The sequence below is a fragment of the Anguilla anguilla genome, chromosome 16, assembly GCF_013347855.1.
Source record: "Anguilla anguilla isolate fAngAng1 chromosome 16, fAngAng1.pri, whole genome shotgun sequence".
Taxonomy (NCBI): Eukaryota; Metazoa; Chordata; class Actinopteri; order Anguilliformes; family Anguillidae; genus Anguilla; species Anguilla anguilla.
Genome location: NC_049216.1, coordinates 5037613 through 5059623, shown reverse-complemented (window position 1 = coordinate 5059623; position 22011 = coordinate 5037613). Strand labels below are relative to the sequence as shown.

At 44.1% G+C, this 22011-nt stretch overlaps 2 protein-coding genes across 3 annotated transcripts; both read right to left on the bottom strand.

The window, feature by feature from the left end:
• Nucleotides 1-2242: 2242 nt before the first annotated feature.
• On the bottom strand, nucleotides 2243-17380 carry saal1 (serum amyloid A-like 1). 2 transcript variants are annotated; one of them, XM_035396674.1, is made up of 15 exons: nucleotides 17259-17380; nucleotides 16981-17176; nucleotides 15967-16798; nucleotides 14606-14811; nucleotides 13718-13819; nucleotides 12711-12794; nucleotides 10514-10593; nucleotides 9263-9322; nucleotides 8982-9097; nucleotides 8518-8674; nucleotides 8159-8241; nucleotides 7801-7986; nucleotides 5909-6096; nucleotides 4748-4840; nucleotides 2243-3503 (listed from the first exon to the last, which is right to left on the bottom strand). In XM_035396674.1, exons 3-15 carry the CDS (start codon nucleotides 15968-15970, stop codon nucleotides 3417-3419), a joined length of 1446 nt encoding a protein of 481 aa, XP_035252565.1. In that variant the 5' UTR covers nucleotides 15971-16798; nucleotides 16981-17176; nucleotides 17259-17380; the 3' UTR covers nucleotides 2243-3416. The 2 variants fall into 2 exon arrangements, 1 of the variants encoding a protein (XP_035252565.1); XR_004762876.1 differs by lacking the exons at nucleotides 2243-3503; nucleotides 4748-4840 and adding an exon at nucleotides 6703-6840 and having other exon boundaries at nucleotides 6003-6096.
• LOC118215546 (induced during hyphae development protein 1-like) lies at nucleotides 16936-20154 on the bottom strand. Its single transcript, XM_035396441.1, has 5 exons — nucleotides 19651-20154; nucleotides 18896-18941; nucleotides 18745-18797; nucleotides 17259-18560; nucleotides 16936-16940 (listed from the first exon to the last, which is right to left on the bottom strand). The coding sequence occupies exons 2-5, from the start codon at nucleotides 18916-18918 to the stop codon at nucleotides 16936-16938; spliced, it is 1383 nt and encodes a 460-aa protein (XP_035252332.1). The 5' UTR covers nucleotides 18919-18941; nucleotides 19651-20154.
• Nucleotides 20155-22011: the final 1857 nt, after the last annotated feature.

Sequence of the window (22011 nt, the reverse complement as noted above, 5' to 3'; positions counted from 1 at the left end):
CTCACAGCTAGACCAATGAGGGTTTGTAGCTGGAGGGGAAGGTATCGCGTGTTCTCCCTTGGCTGGTGTGATTCAAAACCGGAGATGTTAGTTATTTTCCTCTGTTCGTAAGAACAGGGCACAATTATAATTAAGAATGCACTGGTTCCGTTGCCACGGGTTAGATATGAAGGCGCTGCTTCATATCCCGCTTAAAACTGGCCTGAAACGGATCAGTAGCATTCAGGTTACTCTCCGTTCGTAAACGGGGCTATGCTGTCATCAGAGATATATCCGATCTGTCGCCGGACTGTCAATATCCTAATGGGAGCATCAGAAAATTCACAAATGCGCGGAACACCACAACAGATATATCCATGACCACAGCAAGAAAGCGTAACAGTTACTATGTTTTACTCTCGTGTTAATCTGACTCCATTTTACATGATAATTTAAAATTTGGGTTTAACTATACGTGGAACTTGGGAGTGGTTACACTCGACTCTATCTTGTGCCATCATTCCTCAATATATGCTCCCGGGTTTAGCATTATTGTTGAATCTCAGTTCGGCGAGGAATCCAGAGGGTAGGAGGCTGACCACCATAATACATGCCTTCCATGCCTGGCTTACATGGATAGTGCATCGACAGTTATGAGCCCAGGACGGTGCGTATCTATCGGGCTCCTTCAGGCGAATTTGACAAGAACCGGCGTACTACGCCCATGGGTTCTCTTAAGCCAAAACACCAGAACCAATACCACCAATCCCTTAACAGGCAGATCGTGGTCACCTATCTAACTTGAAGACCCCACTAAAGACGTTTACTGTACTAGACCCCTGATCAGTAGGTCCTAGTCAGAATTGCCCCCCTGAGTATTTAAACGGAATTTCGGCTGAAAAGAAGATAAAATGGATTAGAGTCATGAAGACCACGCAAGTTAAAAATAAGAATTTATTTAACAGGCAGGTAGGTTGTTATCTTTAAATTTCCAAAATCAATTATAAAGGTTAAAAACAGAAATACAGAGGGAAAGAGTTCTTACCAGCCTGTTTAGCTACACACAGAACACAGAGTATGCGCAGTGCGGGAAGTCGATTGCGATCTTCCATGGCTATCTCTACACAGAACACATAGCCTAGTATGTGCACTGAGGGAAGTCGATTACGATCTTCCTTGTGAATCTACACACACCACACAGATTATGTGTAACGTGGGGAAGTCGGTTACGATCTTCCTTGTCTGTCTACACGCAGCGCACATAGTATGTGCACGGTGGGAAGTCGATTACGATCTTCCTCGATTGCTTTGTCTCCCTTCCTTTTAAGCCAAATCCCGCGTTTGGTCTAGGCGGCATTGCCATAAATTAACCTGTCCGAATCATAAATCTCTAATTCCGGCCCCCACCATTTGGAGGAGGTTGTTAAAACAATTGGTGGGGAAATGGGGAAAAGGAGATGATTACCAGAGAGGACATTCCATTGTGTTAGGTTTTTCCTGAGTTATTGAAACTATGTTTTTTCAAATTCTATTTGGTATGAAACATATTTCATTCAATGGCTTTAATTATTGTGAACATGTACATACCAAACATGCCAAGTGGATGTAATATTATGGTGCAGTGAAAATGAAAATACCCTTCTGTTTAACCATTGTACACGCAATCCATGTTATTATTACATAAGGCATAATACAATAATACAATGAACACATGTGCATGGTTTGTAAGGTTTTCCGGGATTTGTAAATAAGATATACAGATGGTTTATAGTCCAGATCCAGAAAAGAAATACAAAGTGTAATGTCAGAGGGGTCCATATGTGGGCAGTGTGGTACTGTCCCGTGTAGTGCCCCCACCAGGTGCCGGTCGCTTCACCCTTTACGACCCCAAAACACCCACACCCACAACCACAGACAAAGAGACTAGTTCCCCTTATCTTGGTTGTGTCCAGGTGGTAACATTCCAGAGAGCCAAATGGCCTGCCCATTCAGAGGAAGTCCGAGTGACTTATTGTTTTACCACAAGGCTCTCGGGTCCTTTGAAGTACACGCTGCGTCCCAGCATGCTGGCTCGTTCAAATGTCAGCCTTTTCTGGGTCCCAGTTTAATTTCCCTCTTACAAATGTTTCGGTGCACACTTACATCTTTGAAGATGCTTACGAACGGCAGGCACTGGAAAAAAAAAAGCACATTTAAAAATGACAACAAATGGTTGAAATGCTTGAAAAAAAAAAAAAGAAAAAATCACACCAGGAACAGCGAGAACACTATGAAACTTTTAATTACACACAAGACACGGTCTCTAAAAAAAAAAAAAATAAAACAACAAAAAAAAAGGCTTTGTTAGCAAGGCCAATACATTTTGTATACACACACTGCAGACAAATGTGTTCTTTTGGCAATCCTACAAGGAACAACTTCAACAAACAGGAGAAAGGCCAGCCTGGGAACCGGCTCAGTTTCACCATGGAAGGTGCGACGCCGAGTGGGGCGAGCAAGGGCCGATCCGTTTCGGGATTTCATGCCAGCCCAGTCGTTTCGTTTAACTGACGTTTATGATAAAGCCACAGTCTGCAGCTGCGGACTGCGCAGGTTTGTGAAAATCTTTAACTGTAGTCCAGCTTGGGAGGGAACCAGACCCCGGATCATAGAAGGAAACCTAGAAACCTAAGCCAGCAAATGCAATGGGTCTCCAGTACTGGGGACCGTGGTGAGCTGTGGTGGACGGCTATTAGCACTGGTTGTTTGCCCATTGGGGGTGAAACGGACAGGCCAACTTCCAGACTAAAATCCAAGAGGGGAAACGACTACCAGTTCAACCGTCCGCTGATCTTAAACGTTGACAGCAGTACGTAGAAAATGGGAGCGGGGACCCCAAAGTCTGAGACTTCGACCGGTGGGATAGACTTCCATTGTCCCCTTTTGACCAATCGACTCGCAAAGAACTCCATTAATCGAAAGGAGCATTCTGCGGTATGTTACAGTGAGTATGCGCGTGTGTGTGTGTGTGTGAGCAGGTCCGTGTGGTCCGTGTGTCCGCGCATGCGTGCGTCTGCATGCGCACTGAACTCCCAGAATGCAATCCGCCTGTGCCTCAGGTTTTTGCCCTTGGCTTGGGATTGCGGAGGACTGAAGATTCGGGACGCAGTTGGGAACGGGCTGTTCTCCGCACCTCACCGCACAGGTCACCTGATCTGCAGGATGAGGGGAGTTAAGAGAAATTCGGGGGGGGGGCGTATCTGCGGGATAAACGGTGGGCGGGGGGGTGCTTTTTCTGGGGGGTGCTTTCCACCTAGGTACTGCCACGCCCTTTAGGGCTGGCCATTGAGATGCCCACGGAGATGCCAGGGGGTCCGGGAGATGTCTGCGGATCGCGCAGGGGCCCCAGAGTGCCCCTCCTTGCTGGGAGGGGAGAGACCGGGGCTACCCCGCCACCCTCAGGAGCTCAGGTCCGGAAAGTTCCGTCTCAGCGCGTCTGCTAGACTGGACTGAGCTTCCGACAGCAAGGCCGCCATGTGCTGCACCTGCCACAGATAAACACAAGCCTGAGCCCGGAGCTCGTCTGTGACACACACACACACACACACACCCGCACACACCCGCACACACCCGCACACACCCGCACACACACACACACACACACACACACGTATGTATTGCTATACTTGTGAGGACTTTTGACTGATTTCCATTGACTACATTCATTCCGTAACCTCTAACCCTAATCACTACATGCCTAACCCTAACCCTAAGTCTTAACCCTAAAACAGCCTCTTGAAATTGTGAAGACCAGCAAAATGTCCTCACTTCCTGTAATTTTCCTCATCTTTCTATTCTTGTGAGGACATTTGGTCCTCACAAGGATAGTAGTACAAACATACACTTACAGACACACACACACTCATGCATGCATATACAAAGTATCCCAGGCATACAACACTCTTTAACTCTGGGGCGACATAGCTCAGGAGGTAAGACCGATTGTCTGGCAGTCGGATGGTTGTCGGTTCAAACCCCGCCCTGGGCGTGTCGAAGTGTCCTTGAGCAAGACACCTAACCCCTAACTGCTCTGGCGAATGAGAGGCATCAATTGTAAAGCGCTTTGGATAAAAGCGCTATATAAATGCAGTCCATTTACCATTTACCATAACACACTTCACATCAACAAACACCAGATGCACTTAATCCCAACACACACACAGATGAAAGATACAGACACACAGCTACACTCACACACCTGAGGTACTCCGTCGTCCCACCTGATCTCACGGGCAGGGAAATAGTGTGTGTTTCAGTCAGCCTGAGAGTGACTGGGACTGAAAGTGCTGTGTATGCTTTTGGGTCGTGACAGTGAAATGTTGTGTGTGTTTTTTGGTCGTGACAGAGTATGTTGCTGCGTGTTGAGTGTTTTTTGGTTGTGACAGAGTACGTTGCTGCGTGTTGTGTGTGTTTTTTAGTCGTGACAGAGTACGTTGTGGCGTGTTGTGTGTTTTTTGGTTGTGACAGAGTACGTTGTGGCGTGTTGTGTGTGTTTTTTGGTCGTGACAGAGTACGCTGTAGCGTGTTGTGTGTGTTTTTTGGTCGTGACAGAGTACGTTGCTGCGTGTGGGTGTGTTTTTTAGTCGTGACAGAGTACGTTGTGGCGTGTTGTGTGTGTTTTTGGGTCGTGACAGAGGGAGATGTAGTGTGTATGTTTTTTGGTTGTGACGTTGTAGTATGTTGTAGCATGTTGTAGCATGTTGTGCATTGTATATTGTAGAGGACAAACCTCAGATCTGTGATCAGGCAATAAACTCCCAGCTGCAGCGAGGCAGGTTTGTTCACTGAGATGCCCCTTCTTCAGCAACTCGGACATGGCATCCTAAAATATAACACACACAAACACACTTTACCCTGATATACCACACACACGCACACACACACACACAAACACACTTTACCCTGATATACCACACACACACACAAACATACTTTACCCTGATATACCACACACACACACACTTTACCCTGATACACAACACACACACAAACACACTTTACCCTGATATACCACACACACACACACACACTTTACCCTGATACACAACACACACACAAACACACTTTACCCTGATATACCACACACACACACACACTTTACCCTGATACACAACACACACACAAACACACTTTACCCTGATATACCACACACACACACACACAAACACACTTTACCCTGATATACAACACACAAACAAACAAACACACTTTACCGATATACAACATACACAAACACACTTTACCCTGATATACCACACACACACACGCACTACCCTGATATACAACACACAGACACTCTTTACCCTGATATACAACACACACACAAACACACTTTACCCCAATATACACACAAACACACTTTACCCTGATATACCACACACACACAAACAAACTTTACCCTGATATACAACACACACAAACACTCTTTACCCTGATATACAACACACACACAAACACACTTTACCCTGATATACCACACACACAAACACACTTTACCCTGACATACACACAAACACACTTTACCCTGATATACAACACACACACAAAAACACTTTAACCTGATATACACACAAACATGCTTTACTCTGATATACACAGAAACACACCACACACAGAGACATACATTTACCTTGGTATACAAGACACACAAACATACTACACACTGACAGATAAAAGACACAAACACACTTTGCACTGATGTATAACAAACACACTTTATCTTGACATACAAGACGTGCACATACACCTTATTCTCACATATAACAAACACACCAGTGGACCGTGTTACACCACACACATGTAAACACACACCACCGTATAGATCTGCCCCCTGAGACAAACACACCACTATATAGTCTGATATATAACACACACAGCTCCCCAGGCTTACCTTGGTCATGTCTGTGAGCATACTGGCCAGGAACTCCACAGTCGTCTCCCTCAAGGCCAACATCTGCTCGTCATTTTCCTCTTTCAATCCGTTTCCCGAGCTCGCCTCACCCTGGCCCTCTCTCGCCCTCTGCTGGCACTCACTAAGGAACTGCAGCACTCGCAGCAGGGTCCCAAGCAGAGGCAGATCTACACAACACAGACCACAGATCACTGCATTTCCCACAACACCCAACCAGACCAGAAAACTACAATACAGACAGATTACTACATATCACATGACACACAACCAGACCAGAAAATTACAATACAGACAACAGATCACTACATATCCCACAACCAGACCAGAAAACTACAATACAAACAACAGATTGCTATATATCCTACAACACTCAACCAGACCAGAAAACTACAACACAGACCACAGATCACTGCATATCCCACAACACACAACCAGACCAGAAAACTACACTACAGACCACAGATCATTGTCATTGGAAAACACCACCGAGCCTGTTTTTCCATTAATTTAGCATTCACACACTTGCAAAGCAGATGATCTTAAGTGCTTTTGACAAACTGATATACTGCCTGTAATGACCTGGAAGTTTAGCTTGCAAGCAAAACACAGGAAGTACGCAACAAGTGCACAGCACTGTCATGTACTGTAGCAATGTCAATATGATGCCAAAACTGTAGCTGCTAACTCCATACAGCACGAGGACAGCAGGTATATCTGCAGACAGAAAAACAGAAACCACTGGCCTCAAATTAAAAAATAAACAATTCTCCCACCTGCACGATTCCCTATAACCATCTAGAGTTAGTATTACGGCCAATTGGGACATGTGCTTCGCTACGTATCTTCGCTCGAGTAAGCACTTGTGCATATTCCGTTCGCCAGATGGTTTCTCGACGAGTGCACGCTCACCCCTGAGGAACAAGAAGTATTTCCTGTCAACACAAAAGCCAATCTGCAGGCTTAAGTGCTTTTCCTGAAAGCTTGAAGGGGGGGGGGGGGGGGGGGGGGTTGCAAAAACAACACCTGATGAGTCCAATTCCATGCTTGGTTTGCACCTGCTACGGCCTCATGTCTATATATAGGGCTCCGTGTTCTCCACAAGCTGGTTACGTAACGAGCACCAGCCCAGAAGCGAGAGCACAGGGCAGTGATGAGACAGACTGACAAACAAAAGGTTTAAAAAAAATAAAAAAATAAAAAACACACAATTTAGTTCTAAATTCCTACCCCTAGTGTGCGCTATACTTCAACATACCTTAGATTATGACCACATCTCACATGACAAAAGTATACAAGATCAAGAAATTCAGATAAACAGGATTTTGAACTGAACGAACTGAACGAACTGAAACCTTTCTTGAGATACAACGGAATCAAATGTTTTATAGATGAGAGTAATGCACCGTCTTGCTTTTGGGATAAATGATATACATGCGCTCATTTCATTACATTACAGGCATTTAGCAGACGGTCTAATCCCTCTAAGGTGAAAACAGAAACCAGCAGACCCTGTAGCTCTCCAGGACCGGAGACCATTACAGTACATTACAAGCATTTAGCAGACGTTCTTATCCAGAGCGACTTACACAACTTTTACATAGCATTTTTACATTGTATCCATTTATACAGCTGGATATACACTGAAGTACTGCAAGTTAAGTACCTCGCTCAAGGGTACAACGGCAGTGTCCTACCCGGGAATCGAACCCATGACCTTTCAGTTACTAGCCCAGTTCCTTACCCACTGTGCTACACTGCCACCCAGCCACTGTACTATACTATACTACACACATTTCTAAGCTCCTTAAAAGCAATCCCTTGTGAAACCCAAGACCGTTTCCGTGCGTAGTGGGGAGAGTAAGCGACCGTACTGCGGTGGGTTTGGCTGTACTCCTGGTCCGGGCAGGCAGACAGGGTGGAGAGCACGGCCAGGGCGGGGGCGAGACGCCCCTTCTGCTCCTGCAGGACGACGGGGGGGTCGTCTGGCTGGCACAGATCCTCGCACACCACCTCGCACAGCGCTGCCCACACCTCCTCGCCAGTACCAGCCAGCTCCACTAGGGGGGGCACACATTTACACATCCATATTAGCAATGAACTCAACAGTACCACACAACTCCACTAGGGGGCACAAGACTTTACACATTACATATTAACACTGAACTCAACAGTACCACACACAGAAGTGTGGTTCAGTCATGCGTGTTAGTAAGAGCAGAGTTCTCTCACCCAAAGCCTGCACTCCCTCATCCACAGTTGTGAGTAGCTGAAGAACATGCAGGTACACCTCCAGACCTTCAGTACTCTCCAGCCTGTTCAAAAGGGGAGACGTTTGTGAAACACACACACGGATGCACGCAGGCACACACGCACACACGCAGGCACGCACACACACACGTGCACACGCATGCGCGCGCACACACAGAGACACGTGCACACGCATGCGCGCGCGCACACACACACGTGCACACACGCATACACACATCTATCGCTGTGCCTCATAGTCTTTATAATGCAGAAATCTGGGCTAATTACTCATACAGCACTGTGCATCCCCTATGATGCAGAACTCTGGGCTAATTGCACACCTGACTTGTTTGGCAGCCTCCAGCAGAGAGGGGGCGATGTGCAGCTGGCTGCCGGTATCCGCCTCGCTGGGGCGTGCAGAGACCCAGCTCTTCATCAGCTCCTCATCCAGGTCAAACAGCTTGTGCACCAGCTCCCCCACCTTCACCAGCAGATCCACTGGACACACGCACAGACATGTAGACAGGTCGGTTTGGGGACAGTCAGAAACTGACGGTAAAATGGGACTGAGGCTCAGGTAAGCAGGCCAGGGTCAAATATGTATTTGTTTTGGATTCAAATACTTTTCTGTGCTCTATTGATCTTGCCTGCTGTAATTAAGCCTGCCAACAGGCGGGGTTTGCACTTTTTGAGAGTATTTAATAGGTTCCAATACACCAGACAAGATCAGTAAAGTGTAGAAAAGTATATGAATCCAAAACGAATACGTATTTGACCCAGGTCTGCAGGCAAGTCATAACTGTACCGTTAGTGGAGCTGCACATGATGAAACACAGACTGGGACACACCGACGCTTGCTGCTGTACCCTTTCCAACCAGATGGGGGCGACACTGGACTGGGCCAGACATGTCAGCAGCAATCTACACACAAGCACACACACAGTTAAAAAAATACTGACTGTAGGGATCTAGTTAACTGTCTGGCAATAGTATAAATACTAATATATGCAGTGCAGATGTGATGCTCAGTTATTTTTGGTTTGTTTGTCATGAAGTAGTCTTTGCACATGAACACACCAGACCCACCTGCTTGTCTCCAAGATTGTTGGAGGGTCTGAATCCCCCAGGAGAAGCAACAGCACCACCCTGTGGGGGAAAAACAAAAGCCACATGCTAGCACTGCAACATTTTCAGAATCGATCTTGGGCACGTTGCCCAGGAACAAGGGAGTCAAAATTAATTATGAAATCTATCCGCTGCTTCGCACCATAGAGCGAGCACAGGAACTGGAGAGCGTCAGAGGGGCCAAAGTGGCGAAGCCTTAAAAGCAACAGGAAATCGCGTGCTGCCCATTGAATTCAATGTCGATGACAAAAGGTGATTTCAGAAAACCTCATTGGTCAATTTTTGTGAACAGAAATGTCATTATTTGTAGCAGTTTGTGAAATGTTCTTGGTCCAGAAGTTACTGGAGGATACTTATTAAAATTAATTTTCACGATGTGCTCTTCATATAAAAAGCAGCCATCGGTTAATCTGTTTTCAAAATACTATTGTGGAAGTTTTATTTTGCCTTCAAAAGTCTGATATCAGCATTCACATTCTGGGGGAGCCTAATGTTTTGCACTCGACATGCGCAGTACGCACCTGCTTTACAGCTTAGGTTGGCAGAGGGCCTGCTTTCCCGTCTAGCCAAGTAGGCATCTCTGTGCTTACAAGGGAACTCCTGTGAGTCCCAAACACTCATCTGAACCACAGAGGTTGCGTTTACAAAGGATTCTGTGTTTCTTACACAGAGAAAAGAAAAGAGCCAAAAATGCAGTAAATAACATACTTAATCCTCTTCATTCCCTGTGGAACATAAGGCTGCAACTATCTGCTTTCATCTGGTCCTATCCTGTGTAGCATGTTGTGCCTTGCCCCAAGTTAGGTTTAACTAACATATACCGCATGCATTTTTAAAATATCACAATGGGCGATGACCCAGACTTGAACCATAACAAAATACTCCTGCTTCTTTCACCAAATCACCTTTCGGTGCCCGACATTTGTTTGTTTATTGATTGTTTATTATTAACACTTTGTCATTAGTAGCGTTGTGAGATGCAAAGAGAAAGCGCTTAATTTGAATGAAAAGTTAAAAAAACAAGATGTCATGCTCAAGCTAGCCGGCTCAACATGAGTAAATTAAAACAGAAATTGCTGCTACGGTTTTTAAAATACTATTAGCATGTTTGGCAAAGATTCATTTTAATCAGAACGTCACGCATGCATTTAATACCGTCCACTGTCCTCAGAGTAAATACGAGAGATCGTAAAGCGCTCCATTTTGGCTTACCCCAGATCCTCATTCTGGCTGATGGACAGACACGTTTCAGGGAAGCAGGCCATGTTCCCCAAGATTCCCACACAAATCTCCTGTGCGAAAAACAGAGATGACAAGAGTAATTTTTACATTTCATTTTACCTCTACTACTATAAGTCAAGTCAGAACTTCTCTTTTCTCAGGTTCATAAAACGATAAACAATTAAATCAACAATTACCAAATTCACAATTGTCATACTTCCATGGTAACACTAAACCTACTGGAAACCCCTCTAGAACCACCAGCTACAACAACTGAACATAACAACATAAATTACAGGAAGCCATTTAGCCAATCAAGGTTCGTCAATTTTCATGATTTTCATAGTCCACAGCATAAAACTAGTGATCTTTGCATTTTCCCTCTATGAGGTGAAATATTACGGTAAAATCTGCATCAATGGAAACTCTTTTTGCACATACACAGCTTTGAGAAGGTGGTTTCGCTTCGGCAGCGAAGTGCTTCTGTCACAGAAATGCGAACCTGCTTGTAGGCTGCTACGCCTTCGAACCCGATACCGAGACCAAACCAATGAAGTGGTTGTGCGACGAAACAGAGCCTTGGACGTCAGTGGTACATAATCAGTCTCTGCGGCTCATGCGCTTTGAATATCCAACACAACAACAAAAACTTCCATTCCTGGCGCAAGTCTAGTGTACTCATCCTTACTGGAGAACTGAACGGCTAGTTCCCTCCACTTCTCTTGACAATGATTTCTGATGTTTTCCCTTTGGCAAATCTGTGATGACCTTTTTACCAAAATGGTTTCTTTTAATACTGGCACTGAACGCCAGGGCAGTCTTTCTGACAGACCACGGTGGTGGAGCCATTGTTAAACAAATGAATTTGTCAGAATGCCGCTGCCCGGCTCATCTACAACCTCCCCAAATTCTCCCACGTCACTCCTCTGCTGCGATCACTTCACTGGCTACCGGTCGCTGCCAGGATCTGATTCAAAGCCCTGACCCTTGCCTACACTGCCGCCAGCAGGACAGCCCCCATCTACTTGCAGGACATGACTCAATTCTATGTGCCTGCTCGACCACTCCGCTCTGCAGCAGCAGGGCGTCTTGTAACCCCTCCCACCCGCCCAAAGGGATCACAGAGCTTCTCCACCCTAGCTCCCCAGTGGTGGAACGAACTCCCCGTCCCTCTCCGAACCTCCCCCTCACTATCCATCTTCCGCCGTGGCCTGAAGACTCATCTCTTCAGACTATACCTAGAATAACCACCACCATGCTGTGTATATATATATATTAAAAAAAAAAAAAAAAAAAACCCTTTTCCTTGTCACTTGTTACATGTTGCCCCATCCCTGCACTTCTTGGTAAATTGTATTTGTCCTAATACTCTAGCTTAATCTTCTGCCTAGTTTGGCTTTGCAGATGTTAGACCAGGATAGTGTTCATTGTTCTCAGCTAGAAATAGCTGTACAAAATAAGTAATTGTACCTTACTGAACCCGTGTTCAGCAGTTGTCTACGATCATGAAAATGCACTTCTTGTACGTCGCTTTGGATAAAAGCGTCTGCCAAATGAATGTAATGTAATGTAATGTAATTTATTATTCTTTTTTGTTTATTTGCTACATATTCAGAGTTTAACGTTCATTAAGACAATGAGTCTGTCATGTCTTTTCATACATTTTCAGTGACTATTCTCAGGTGGCACCAGGTCAGAGTGGTGACGCATCTCAATTTCAGACAAACCAGAGTCAAGACTGGAGGACTTAAATAATTTTATAGACCTCCTCAGGGTGGGCCACCAGGACAAGAATCATTTGGATCGTCGTCTTCAGTTTTGGATTTTCCATTTAGCTCGGCGAAGCATGCTGGTGCGGACACAATTTGTTCCTGGGGATGACGGTGACACTTCACATTGACATTCTTAGCCACACTGAGGCTTATTTCTCAGCGAAGAACCGACTTGCTATAAGAACTGCACTGAAGCGGAATTTGGCAAATCACGCAAACGCTTTTTGTAGTGTACCAGTGCTCAGCTGTAGCCACTGAAAAGCACAAGTAGCAGATTATCTATCGTTTTTGTAAAGTACGCACTGCGGAGACTGATGTTGCCACTAGGATATTAGGAATGGACTGGTATTGCCGATATTAAAAATCGTTGGGTCTACTTATGCAGTTGGTGTGAAAAGCCAAGCCGGCTTACTGACCGTGAGCCTTGGACTTCGTGACTTGGCGATCGCACCTAGCAAGATATCTGAGGCTTTGAACTCCTGTAGTAGGCCAGCCACATCCTTGGCACAGAAGCATGGGGAAAAAAATGAAACAAACACGGGATTAAATACTAAAAACAGACATAATACAGAAAAACAGTATCAGCATTTTTTTCCATTTTCAGGATCAATCACTCAAACATGACATTAAATGCAAGGCTCAGCAAACAACATTTTCAGTTGAGGTAGTATATATTTAGGTAGGTAGGTAATATTTATAATCACATTATTTCGTCATGCTGTGATATTGTAGAACCCAAGCAGCAATTTCCCTATGATTTTAAGCATTAAAAAACTGAGCTGAGAATTTTAACCTGACTTTTTTTTTTTAATTAACTGAGACAATTAACAATTTAGCACACGATCAAAGCCAAAGAGGCCAAATTACTGTATCTAGGCAGCTCACTGCAGATTCCTTAGACAACGCATAACATTTCAGGAGACAGCTAGCTTCAAAGCTAGCTGGCTAGTTGTATTGCTCTGTGAGGAAACTTTTCCAATACCATATGAGTACTGCAAAAAAAATCATTCAGATAATGAAATCAGCCATCTTGCAAGCTTTTAAGATCAATTTAAAATTTACTTTCATTACCTGGCTAGGTGGACAGTACTGATAGTGTAATAGGCCATATCTGTGTTTGAGCCATTCTATGTATTCTGAGAATGCACTGACAGTTAGCTGTTGTGGCGATTCAAGAAAAGCAGGACCTCTTGGCGACTGAACTCCTTAGTGGATAGACATATTTCCACTGAAACAACCAAATCATTGGTTTCTACAATAAAAAGATAGGCGGGACAGCTTTTTAGAGCATTCATATGGATTGTAGACTTGAGAATGGCAACCTAAATGCAGTGGAATGTAGACTTGAGTTGATTATAAAGGTCATAAAGAACCATGTCTTCTAGTACTGGGATTGAGCAGATGAGCTGAAGGAGCAGTGTACCTTGTCCATAGCCATGTCCCAGATTTTACACAGTTTCTCCTCTTCCTCCTCAGACAGGTCCACCTCGGCATCGGGGTCTCCAGCCTCCTGCTCAGTCACAGTCTGGTGGAAGATGAGAACGGTCGCTCAAACACCCGCCATGCTCAGTCACAGTCTGAATGCGCAGCGTTTGTGTGCGTCTGACACACACACACTCTCTCTCACACACACACACACACACACACACTCCCTCAATTCTCGGTGTGGTGAAACTGCAAACTGCACTGGATCAAAGAAATTCAGTCTTCACTGAAAGGTCAAAGGTCAAGTTTTTCAGTGATCCTCTTTATCTAATTAGTGGTATCTGACAACTGTGGCCACAATTAAGGTTTTTATTTTTTATTTTTTATTGCTCTACACCTCCATGAAAATTCATTTCATGAAATTCATTACGAACAGGCCACATCTGTAACAAATAACATCAACACCAACACAACTGTATTTAGAGCTCATTACAACTTTCTTCACATATTTCTTAGTCTGTAAAATCTCAAACTTTTTAGTCTTGAAGCATCCTACAAAATTTCAAAATGTTTTCCCCTGTATTCATGCAGAAAAAAAAAATTTAGCAGACACTCTTATCCAGAGCAACTTACGCAACTTTTTACATAGCATCCACATTGCATCCATTTATACAGCTAGAGCAATGCAGGTTCAAGTACCTTGCTCAAGGGTACAACAGCAGTGGTCTACCTGGGAATCGAACCTGCGACCTTTAGGTTGCAAGAACAGCTCCTTACCCATTATACTACAACGCCGCCCCAGAGCAGAAAAAAACAGCAGAGCTGACTATCACAGATCGGTCATTCTCATGGCTGCAGCACACACACCTTTTCCGGCTCAGCGTACCTGGATGAGGCTGGTCAGGGTGCTGAAGAGCCAGTGTTTGCTGTACAGAGTCTCCCCGATGGAATCACTCTCCACCTCCGGCTCTGACCCCTGGCTGGGTGGGGGGGAGGGGTTTCGATCCATCCCGGGGGAATGAGGGTAGCCGTCCGAATCAGGGGAACTGCTCTCCGTCACCACTTTCACCTCCTCAGCATCACTACTGGCCTCTGAAAACCAGAAACAAAAAAATAATAATCTTATATTAAGATTCAAGAGTACTTACCATTTACTTAATGCAGTGAATTTCATCCTCATAGTATTAAGATATAAGGTAGGTAAAAGTATTTAATAGTTTAGTAGTTTTTTTATGAGAAGTGAGTGTCGAACAGTGAAATACAAAAAAATATCAAAAAAGAGGTTTAGTATATGTGAATGTAACATAAAATGCAGTATTCCTATTGAATTGATTTGACAGCCTGATATAGTAGGCCATCATAAACGTGACAATTGCCGCAAGAAACAAAAAAAACGAATAACTTATAAAGAACAATTCTTCAACAACGTATTCTTCGTGTCAATATTCATTTATAAACATGTGCAAAACATTTCCACATATTCACAAAACAGAATACGACGTTGTACTTCCAGTATGGATAACTATTACTTATTTTTGTCACTAGTGGGAGGTATGCTGACACAGATAAAGATGTGCAAACGACGACTGTTCAGATTGTTAATATCAGTTACCCTTTAACACCAAATGTTCCAGCGTAAGCGTACGGGTACGACAAACTCAAGCAGTCTAAAGACTTTATGACGGTAAAATTTTTATTTATTTTACATTTCAACACGGTACACGTTGACAGTCGTAAAAAAAGAGATCTCCCATTTGTGATTTAAAATAATCCCGTCATGGACCAGTAGATATCCTAACGCAGGGCTATGTACCCAACCCAGTTCCTGGAGATCTATCGTCGTGTAGGTTTTCACTTCAGCGATAACAAAGTACACCTCACTGAACTGCTAGTGATCTTCTTAGTAGAATCAGGTGCCAAATCATGATTGAAAAGAAAACCTACAGGACGGAACATCTCAAAGAACAGTTATGAGCAGCTCCGTCCTAACTGTTGTCAGCGACAATGTTGAGCTAAATGCATTGCAGTTACATAATTAAAGCCGAGACTTGTTGGGAACGGTTAGCAAGCCAACTCAGAAGCAATCTCAGTCGGCAATGTTGTGTTCCTTGCTTTACAATAGCCTAACCCACGCTTTAAATAATCAGGCTAATGTTTCGTTCGTGAATACTGTATGCATACATGGTTAGCCAAGGATAATCAAGAGTGACTTGGGAAATTAACCGTCGCGTAGCAACGTGTTCTTACCCATAGTTATCGCCCGTTTGGATCAAAGTATTTTCACAACTCAAATACGTCTTGAGGGCGTACTCTGTTTAAATAAATTAAAGCAATAGTCGAAGAACTCCAGTTGAACGTGCCTCCATTACACATTGCACATGCGCGGAAGTCCACTTCCTTCAACGTGACCACTATGTTTTATCTATGCTACGGACCATAGACATTCATATTTAAAGGTGCAGTATGACAGCATGGAAAAAGAAATCCATTCTCTCGATTTTAAATTCCGTGTATTCGATTTGTCAAATCCCTATACTGCCATCTGTGCGCATGGTTTTGTAATATAGGATAGGAGGTAGCCAGCGTTGAATTAGGTGAACAAGTATGATGTATCAGCATGAGCATACTGGTTCTATTTTACTTGTATGTCTTGTTTTATAAGCAGTATGTGTAAAATGTGGTTTGTTGGCACCTTTTGGAAAAAAGAATGTCCCCAGAATTTGACGACTTAATTCTGCAAATGTGAGTGTAAATAAGTACAGTGGCCTTCGCTTTAAAAAATAATTTTAAAAGACCAAATATTTTAAGTCAGATCTTTTGTGCTTTAAACTCACAATTGTAAATGAGCATGAGCTCCTGTCTGGTATGAACTGAGACAACAGTGTAACTATAGGACATCACTTAGTGTGCATTTAATTTTATTGGCAGTAAAATTTGACAAGTACAAAATGCCATACCAAAGTCAGGAAACGTCAAACTAAATGCCTTAAAAAAAAAGAAAAGAAAAAAAAAAACTGAAGCGTAGTTTGAAAGGACGTCAATGGGCTTCAGACATTCCACAACAGCTGACCATGTTCACCTGTGAACAGAAGGAATTCATATATAAATCTTAGTCAAATTTGCATACCTAAGCTGGTGTGATTATTATTGCTAGTATGATTTTAGGTTGTGTTGGTGGCTGGGTTAATTCACACATAATTGGGTCTTAATACAGTGTCATTCTGTACACAGACAGAGAAAATGAAGAAAGGAACATGCAACCTGCCGCTTTATCTTCTCCAGAGTAGGGACAGGACTTGCTTGTGGCCTGTAGGGTTGCATCCCATCCCTGCACATCGATAGTGCCTCCGGGCACTTCCACTTGGGGCAGGCTGAACGTAGATGGGTCTGGAGGTGGCGCTGTATTGGGCAACGGCAGAACCAGATATCCTGGTGTAGCCTGCATGTGCGCCAGTGCCTGTGGATAGAAAGCTGGTACGTTATGATCAAGTCCAGATAACTGGCCAACAGACCCTGCATCAAAATAATTTGTACCTTACCTGCAGGCCTGCTGTAGCTGTGCTGAGAGGAGTCCTGCCTGTGGCTCGCCGAGCCACTCCCACCCTTCACCGACCCAGTGGAGGACTCCTGCCTGTGGCTCACCGACCCAGTGGAAGAGCCCTGCCTGTGGCTCGCCGAGCCACTCCCACCCTTCACCGACCCAGTGGAGCTCGTGTCTGGTCTGACCAGGCTGGCGTCAAAGCGAGAGGAGGACCCCCAACTAGAGGAAGGAGCGGCTCCACCTGGCATAAACTGAACAGTTCTGGTGGGGAACTTAACTTCAGAGCCAGAAGCGACATTACGATCTTGGGTGTAGGTTCGGTGGCCCGTTTCTGAACTGCCTGCCCTTGAGCCTGCTTCATGGCCACCGGGGACCTTCAGGACAGAACTAGAAGCCGTGTTTAAGCTTTGAATGTAGCGGCGGGTTCCAGAGTAGCGCGTGTCCAAATGAGCTGTATTTACGTTTTCACCGTAGCGGCGAGTTCCAGAGTAGCGCGTGCCCAAATGAGCCGCATTTACGTTTTCACCGTAGTGGCTGGTTCCAGAGTAGCGCGTGCCCAAATTAGCCGCATTTAAGATTTGAGCAGGTTCGTGGGGGATTCTCTGACCAGAGAAAAAGGAGCCCTCAGCTGCATTGGCATTCACATATGGGGTTGAGGTAGGTTTGTGGAGGGCATCGCCACCTGGTGTAAAGTGTCCCGTGGCCAGATATCTCGCAGGCAAGTCCTGGTCCCTCCGGACTACCATTTCAGAGGTAACGTGACCGGGGCCTGTACTTGCCGAGTTGTAATGGGAACCGTAAGAGGTGCCTGTGCTCTGCCTGGAACCGAAGATGGTGAGACGACTGTGGCCGGGCCTCCTCTGGGCGGGGACGTGGCTGTTGACGCCCCCCAGCGTGCCTCCTCCTCCTCCTCCAGCCGGGCTATAGCCACTCAACAGCTGGTCAACTACACGGGACGCACTCCCAGTCTGGGCAGACCCGAACTGGATCACTTGCGACCGAGCGGCATTCGGGTCAGGGCGGCCATGGAAGACGGGGATCAGCTTGACCTGCTCCCGGATGACGGGGGCAGCTTCACCTCGGGCAGCGACGGCGTGACGCTGGACATCTTCCCTCTGGTCGTGCAAAACTCTGGACTGTTGGTTTTCCTGAGAGAGGGGGCTGTAGGGTGCGCCTCCGCCCTTGACGGCGGTCCCAGGTTGGAATGCAGTGGCGCGTGCGTGGCTGCGGGGACGCGGGCGTGAGGGGGGCTCAGGTCTTCCCACGGCACTTTGATATTGGACAGCGCCGTAGCTGCTGACTGCGGAAGAGATTTTTATTTATTATTTGTATGTAACCATTCATTCATGGTTACAGAAGACAACAGTAACCTGAAAAAAGGAAGTCTCGTGAATGTCTAACTTTCACATCAGTCAAAGTCAGTTAAAATTCTACAATCTATGCCTTCAGAAAAGAATCCTACCTTTCTTTAGGAATATTCTTACCTTTCTGAACACCACATATGCTGCATGTTAACACATTACAAAGCAAGAGGGTCCTGCAAATCAAAGGAAGGCTCAATCTGTTTAATGCTTTAAAACACCGTACCCAGAATATTTAACATCATACAGTAGCGATGTGCGCAAGACAACTTACCATAAAACATGTCGAAGAGCCATATTCTAGTAGCACAACCTGCCAACTAGACCAAACGTTTTCAGCATGCGCAAAGCTAGTAAGCAAAATTATTTGATGAGTGTCTGTTTTCAAAAATAGCTTCTTAAACTGACACTTGCAGGTAGCTTGATTATCTGGATTAGAACCACCTGGTTGCCATGGAAATGCATTAACTACTTTCAGCATAGACTGACTGAAGGTTTTTCTAAGTGGTTCAACAAATGAATGGAGTGAGACCAGTTGGGCTGTTTAAAATATATATACACATTTCAAAATTTTCATCTTTCAAATGGAAGTCCATGATCAAAAATTTTAGTTATTTTAACCAGGCAAATTGTAAACAGTTTCTTACTTTTAAAAATGGCAATTACATAGGATGAATATTTAAAGGAGTCTCAACATACATTACAAACATTTGATTAAACTACATACATCCCCATTTATAACTCTGCAAAATAATTACAAAACAACAAATGAAACATTTGACTTCAAAACCAAACAATTTGATGTGAGTCATTCGTGTTCAATTACAAGTCAACCTTAAGGAATGACAAATGGAGCACTAATAATTGATTGTTAGTGCAACAGACTTTAACTTGGTGTTACACCAATATTCAATTTCTTGAAAATTACAATGTGCCTTCATGTGTTTATGTAAAAAAAAAATGGAGAGCTGCAAGTTATTGTTGTTACTTAGCCCTTAATTCAACAATTGATTATACAGTATAACTTACCTCCCTAGGTTTCTAGGTCAGAGCCACTTGCTGATTTTAAGGTGAAAACTAAAACCGACCACACTCTCCAACAGCAACGGTGAGCGCCACTGCAAAAATCAATCAAGTAAAGCCATAGTGCCTGCAGGTATTTGCAATTTCCTGTTGACCAGCAGCCAATTAAAGCCTTGAGAACAAAGAGTATGGACTCTTTAGCCAATCAAGATCTGAAATGGTCTTGAAACACAGAATAACCAGCGGACACTGCAACTCTTCAGGGCTGGAGTGAACCTGTTCTGGTGCTTGAATTAATGAAGCAGGATTACCGAATTAGCTGGATAACTGCGCTGAAACCCAGAACAGCTCTTTTATATGTCAGTCCATATTCTAGATTTTGGAGGGTTTTGGGTCCCTGCAGTCCTTTTTGTTATTCCTTTGCACTGAAGCTGAAAGTTTGACAATTAGCACAGTGCTAACCACCACTTTTCTGGAGATCTAATGTCCTGTAGATTTTTTCTCTGAACCTAACAATAAACACCTCATTCAACAGCCAGAGATCTTTTTCAGCTGCTAATTAGTAGAATCAGGTTTGCCAAATTAGGACTGAAATGAAATCCTAGACCTAGAGGATGATGGATCTCCAGGCTTGGTTAACCCTGGCATAGCATGTCTCCTTGCAAGGCTTGTGATTGTGGGTCATCAACAATAGTGTTTCTCACCCCTGGTCCCAGGGACCCACTGTGTATGCTGGTTTTTGTCAAAGCCAATCTCTTGATCAATTAAGGTTGTTGAAAATGCGTTTAGGTTTTACCATAACTATGTGGTTAAACTTATTTTAACACAGTGCAGGTTTGGCTTGTTGCCACTTGCTGTCAGTAAACACCATTTTATGTAGATGGTTTCAGGTTTCCAGGTTTTTCCAGGTTTTCTCAGCAAATGGGACTCAACTGATTTCAGAGGTGGGTAACCCGGCTTCAAAGAGTAAAAAGACCATGTATTTGCTCCACCAACATGCACTAAACCAGTTAATTACCATAATTAGCTCTCCTATCATGCTGAAGAGTTATGCTAATTAGAATCAGCTGGTTTAGTGCATGGTGGTGGAGAAAATACATGGTCAGTCTTTTTACTCTTTGAAGCCGGGTTACCCACCTCTGACTGATTTCACCTTCACCAGTTTTTGTAATTGAATCAATTAAAAATTGAACCACTTTCTATTGGATTTGTTTGCCATATAGTACGCACAGCACAGTAAAGGAAACTGTGCTGTGCAAGACAAGTTAGTCTGAACGATTGACATTCCTGGGATGTATGGGACATTTTTTTAAATTGCATACTTACTGTAGCTATTTCTTGCATAAAGTATTGTTAAGGGGGTAAATCGCCCATCAATAGATGTAAAAAGTCTAATAAGAACAATTAACAGCTCATTACGATGCAGAGCTGGTAACAATGGTCGAAAGAAAAACCAGCATACACAGTGGGTGCCTAGGACCAGGGCTGAGCTACGCTGACCCCCAGCAGGGGTTCTCAGACTCAGACATGGGAACCCCCAGCTTATGCTGGCTTTCACTCCTGCCACAGTCGCAATGCCAGAACTTTAACAAGCCGTTAATTTTTCTTAATTAGCTGCTTTTCATGTTTAGAAGAAGAATATATTAACACCCTTAAACCACACTATGTCAGAAATGGCTACGCATGGCACAAAAAAATAAATAAGGCCCTGTCCACACACATACGGATTTTTCTGAAAACATAGTTTTTTTCGCCCTCCATTAAAAAAAAATCCTATCCACACGACCGGCGTTTTAAAAAATATCTCCGTCCACAGGGGAACACTAAAACGATTGGTGCATGCGCAATACACCAATTGCCATGGTAACTGATGCGCGAGTTGACTTCATGACGTAAGCGTTTTCGTAAAGCTCTGTTTTTTTTGTCCACACGAAGGCAGAGAAACCGGAGTTTAGAAAAATCTCCACCTTGGAAGGCGTTTTCAAAAAGCTTTGTTTTCAGTGACCTAAAACGCCGTTTTCGTGTAGACGGGAGGCCAAAACGGAGGGAAAAAACTACGTTTTCAGAAAAATCCGTATACGTGTGTACAGGGCCTTAAAGTCTTGTGTTCGTGTTCTTTGGGCCTCATTCACAAAAAGTTTCTCTGAATTATTCTCACTTTTGTTCTTAAAAATGTTCCTACAATAAACCAATATGGGATTCATGACACATGCAGATCTTTGTTTTTGTACATATCACAGGTGTGTGAGATGGTGAATGCTGGCTGTTTGTAAATTTAATGCGCAATCCCGTTCATGTGATAAGCATAAGGAAACAGCCGTGAACAAATATAGATAAGAAAAAGAATTATGAATGGCGAAACATTTT

Bases quoted from the DNA above. Each gene is read 5' to 3' on its own strand.
- saal1 (XM_035396674.1), bottom strand. The intron at 13,820-14,605 runs GTACGCTGAGCC...ATCTTCCACCAG, and splicing joins CCCTGACCAGCCTCATCCAG to ACTGTGACTGAGCAGGAGGC. The intron at 3,504-4,747 runs GTTTGTCCTCTA...TATCTGTGGCAG, and splicing joins TGCCTGATCACAGATCTGAG to GTGCAGCACATGGCGGCCTT.
- LOC118215546 (XM_035396441.1), bottom strand. From the start codon at position 18,918: ATGGCTCTTCGACATGTTTTATG. The intron at 18,798-18,895 runs GTAAGTTGTCTT...TTTGATTTGCAG, and splicing joins GCTCTTCGACATGTTTTATG to GACCCTCTTGCTTTGTAATG. The intron at 18,561-18,744 runs GTAAGAATATTC...TCTCTTCCGCAG, and splicing joins CATATGTGGTGTTCAGAAAG to TCAGCAGCTACGGCGCTGTC.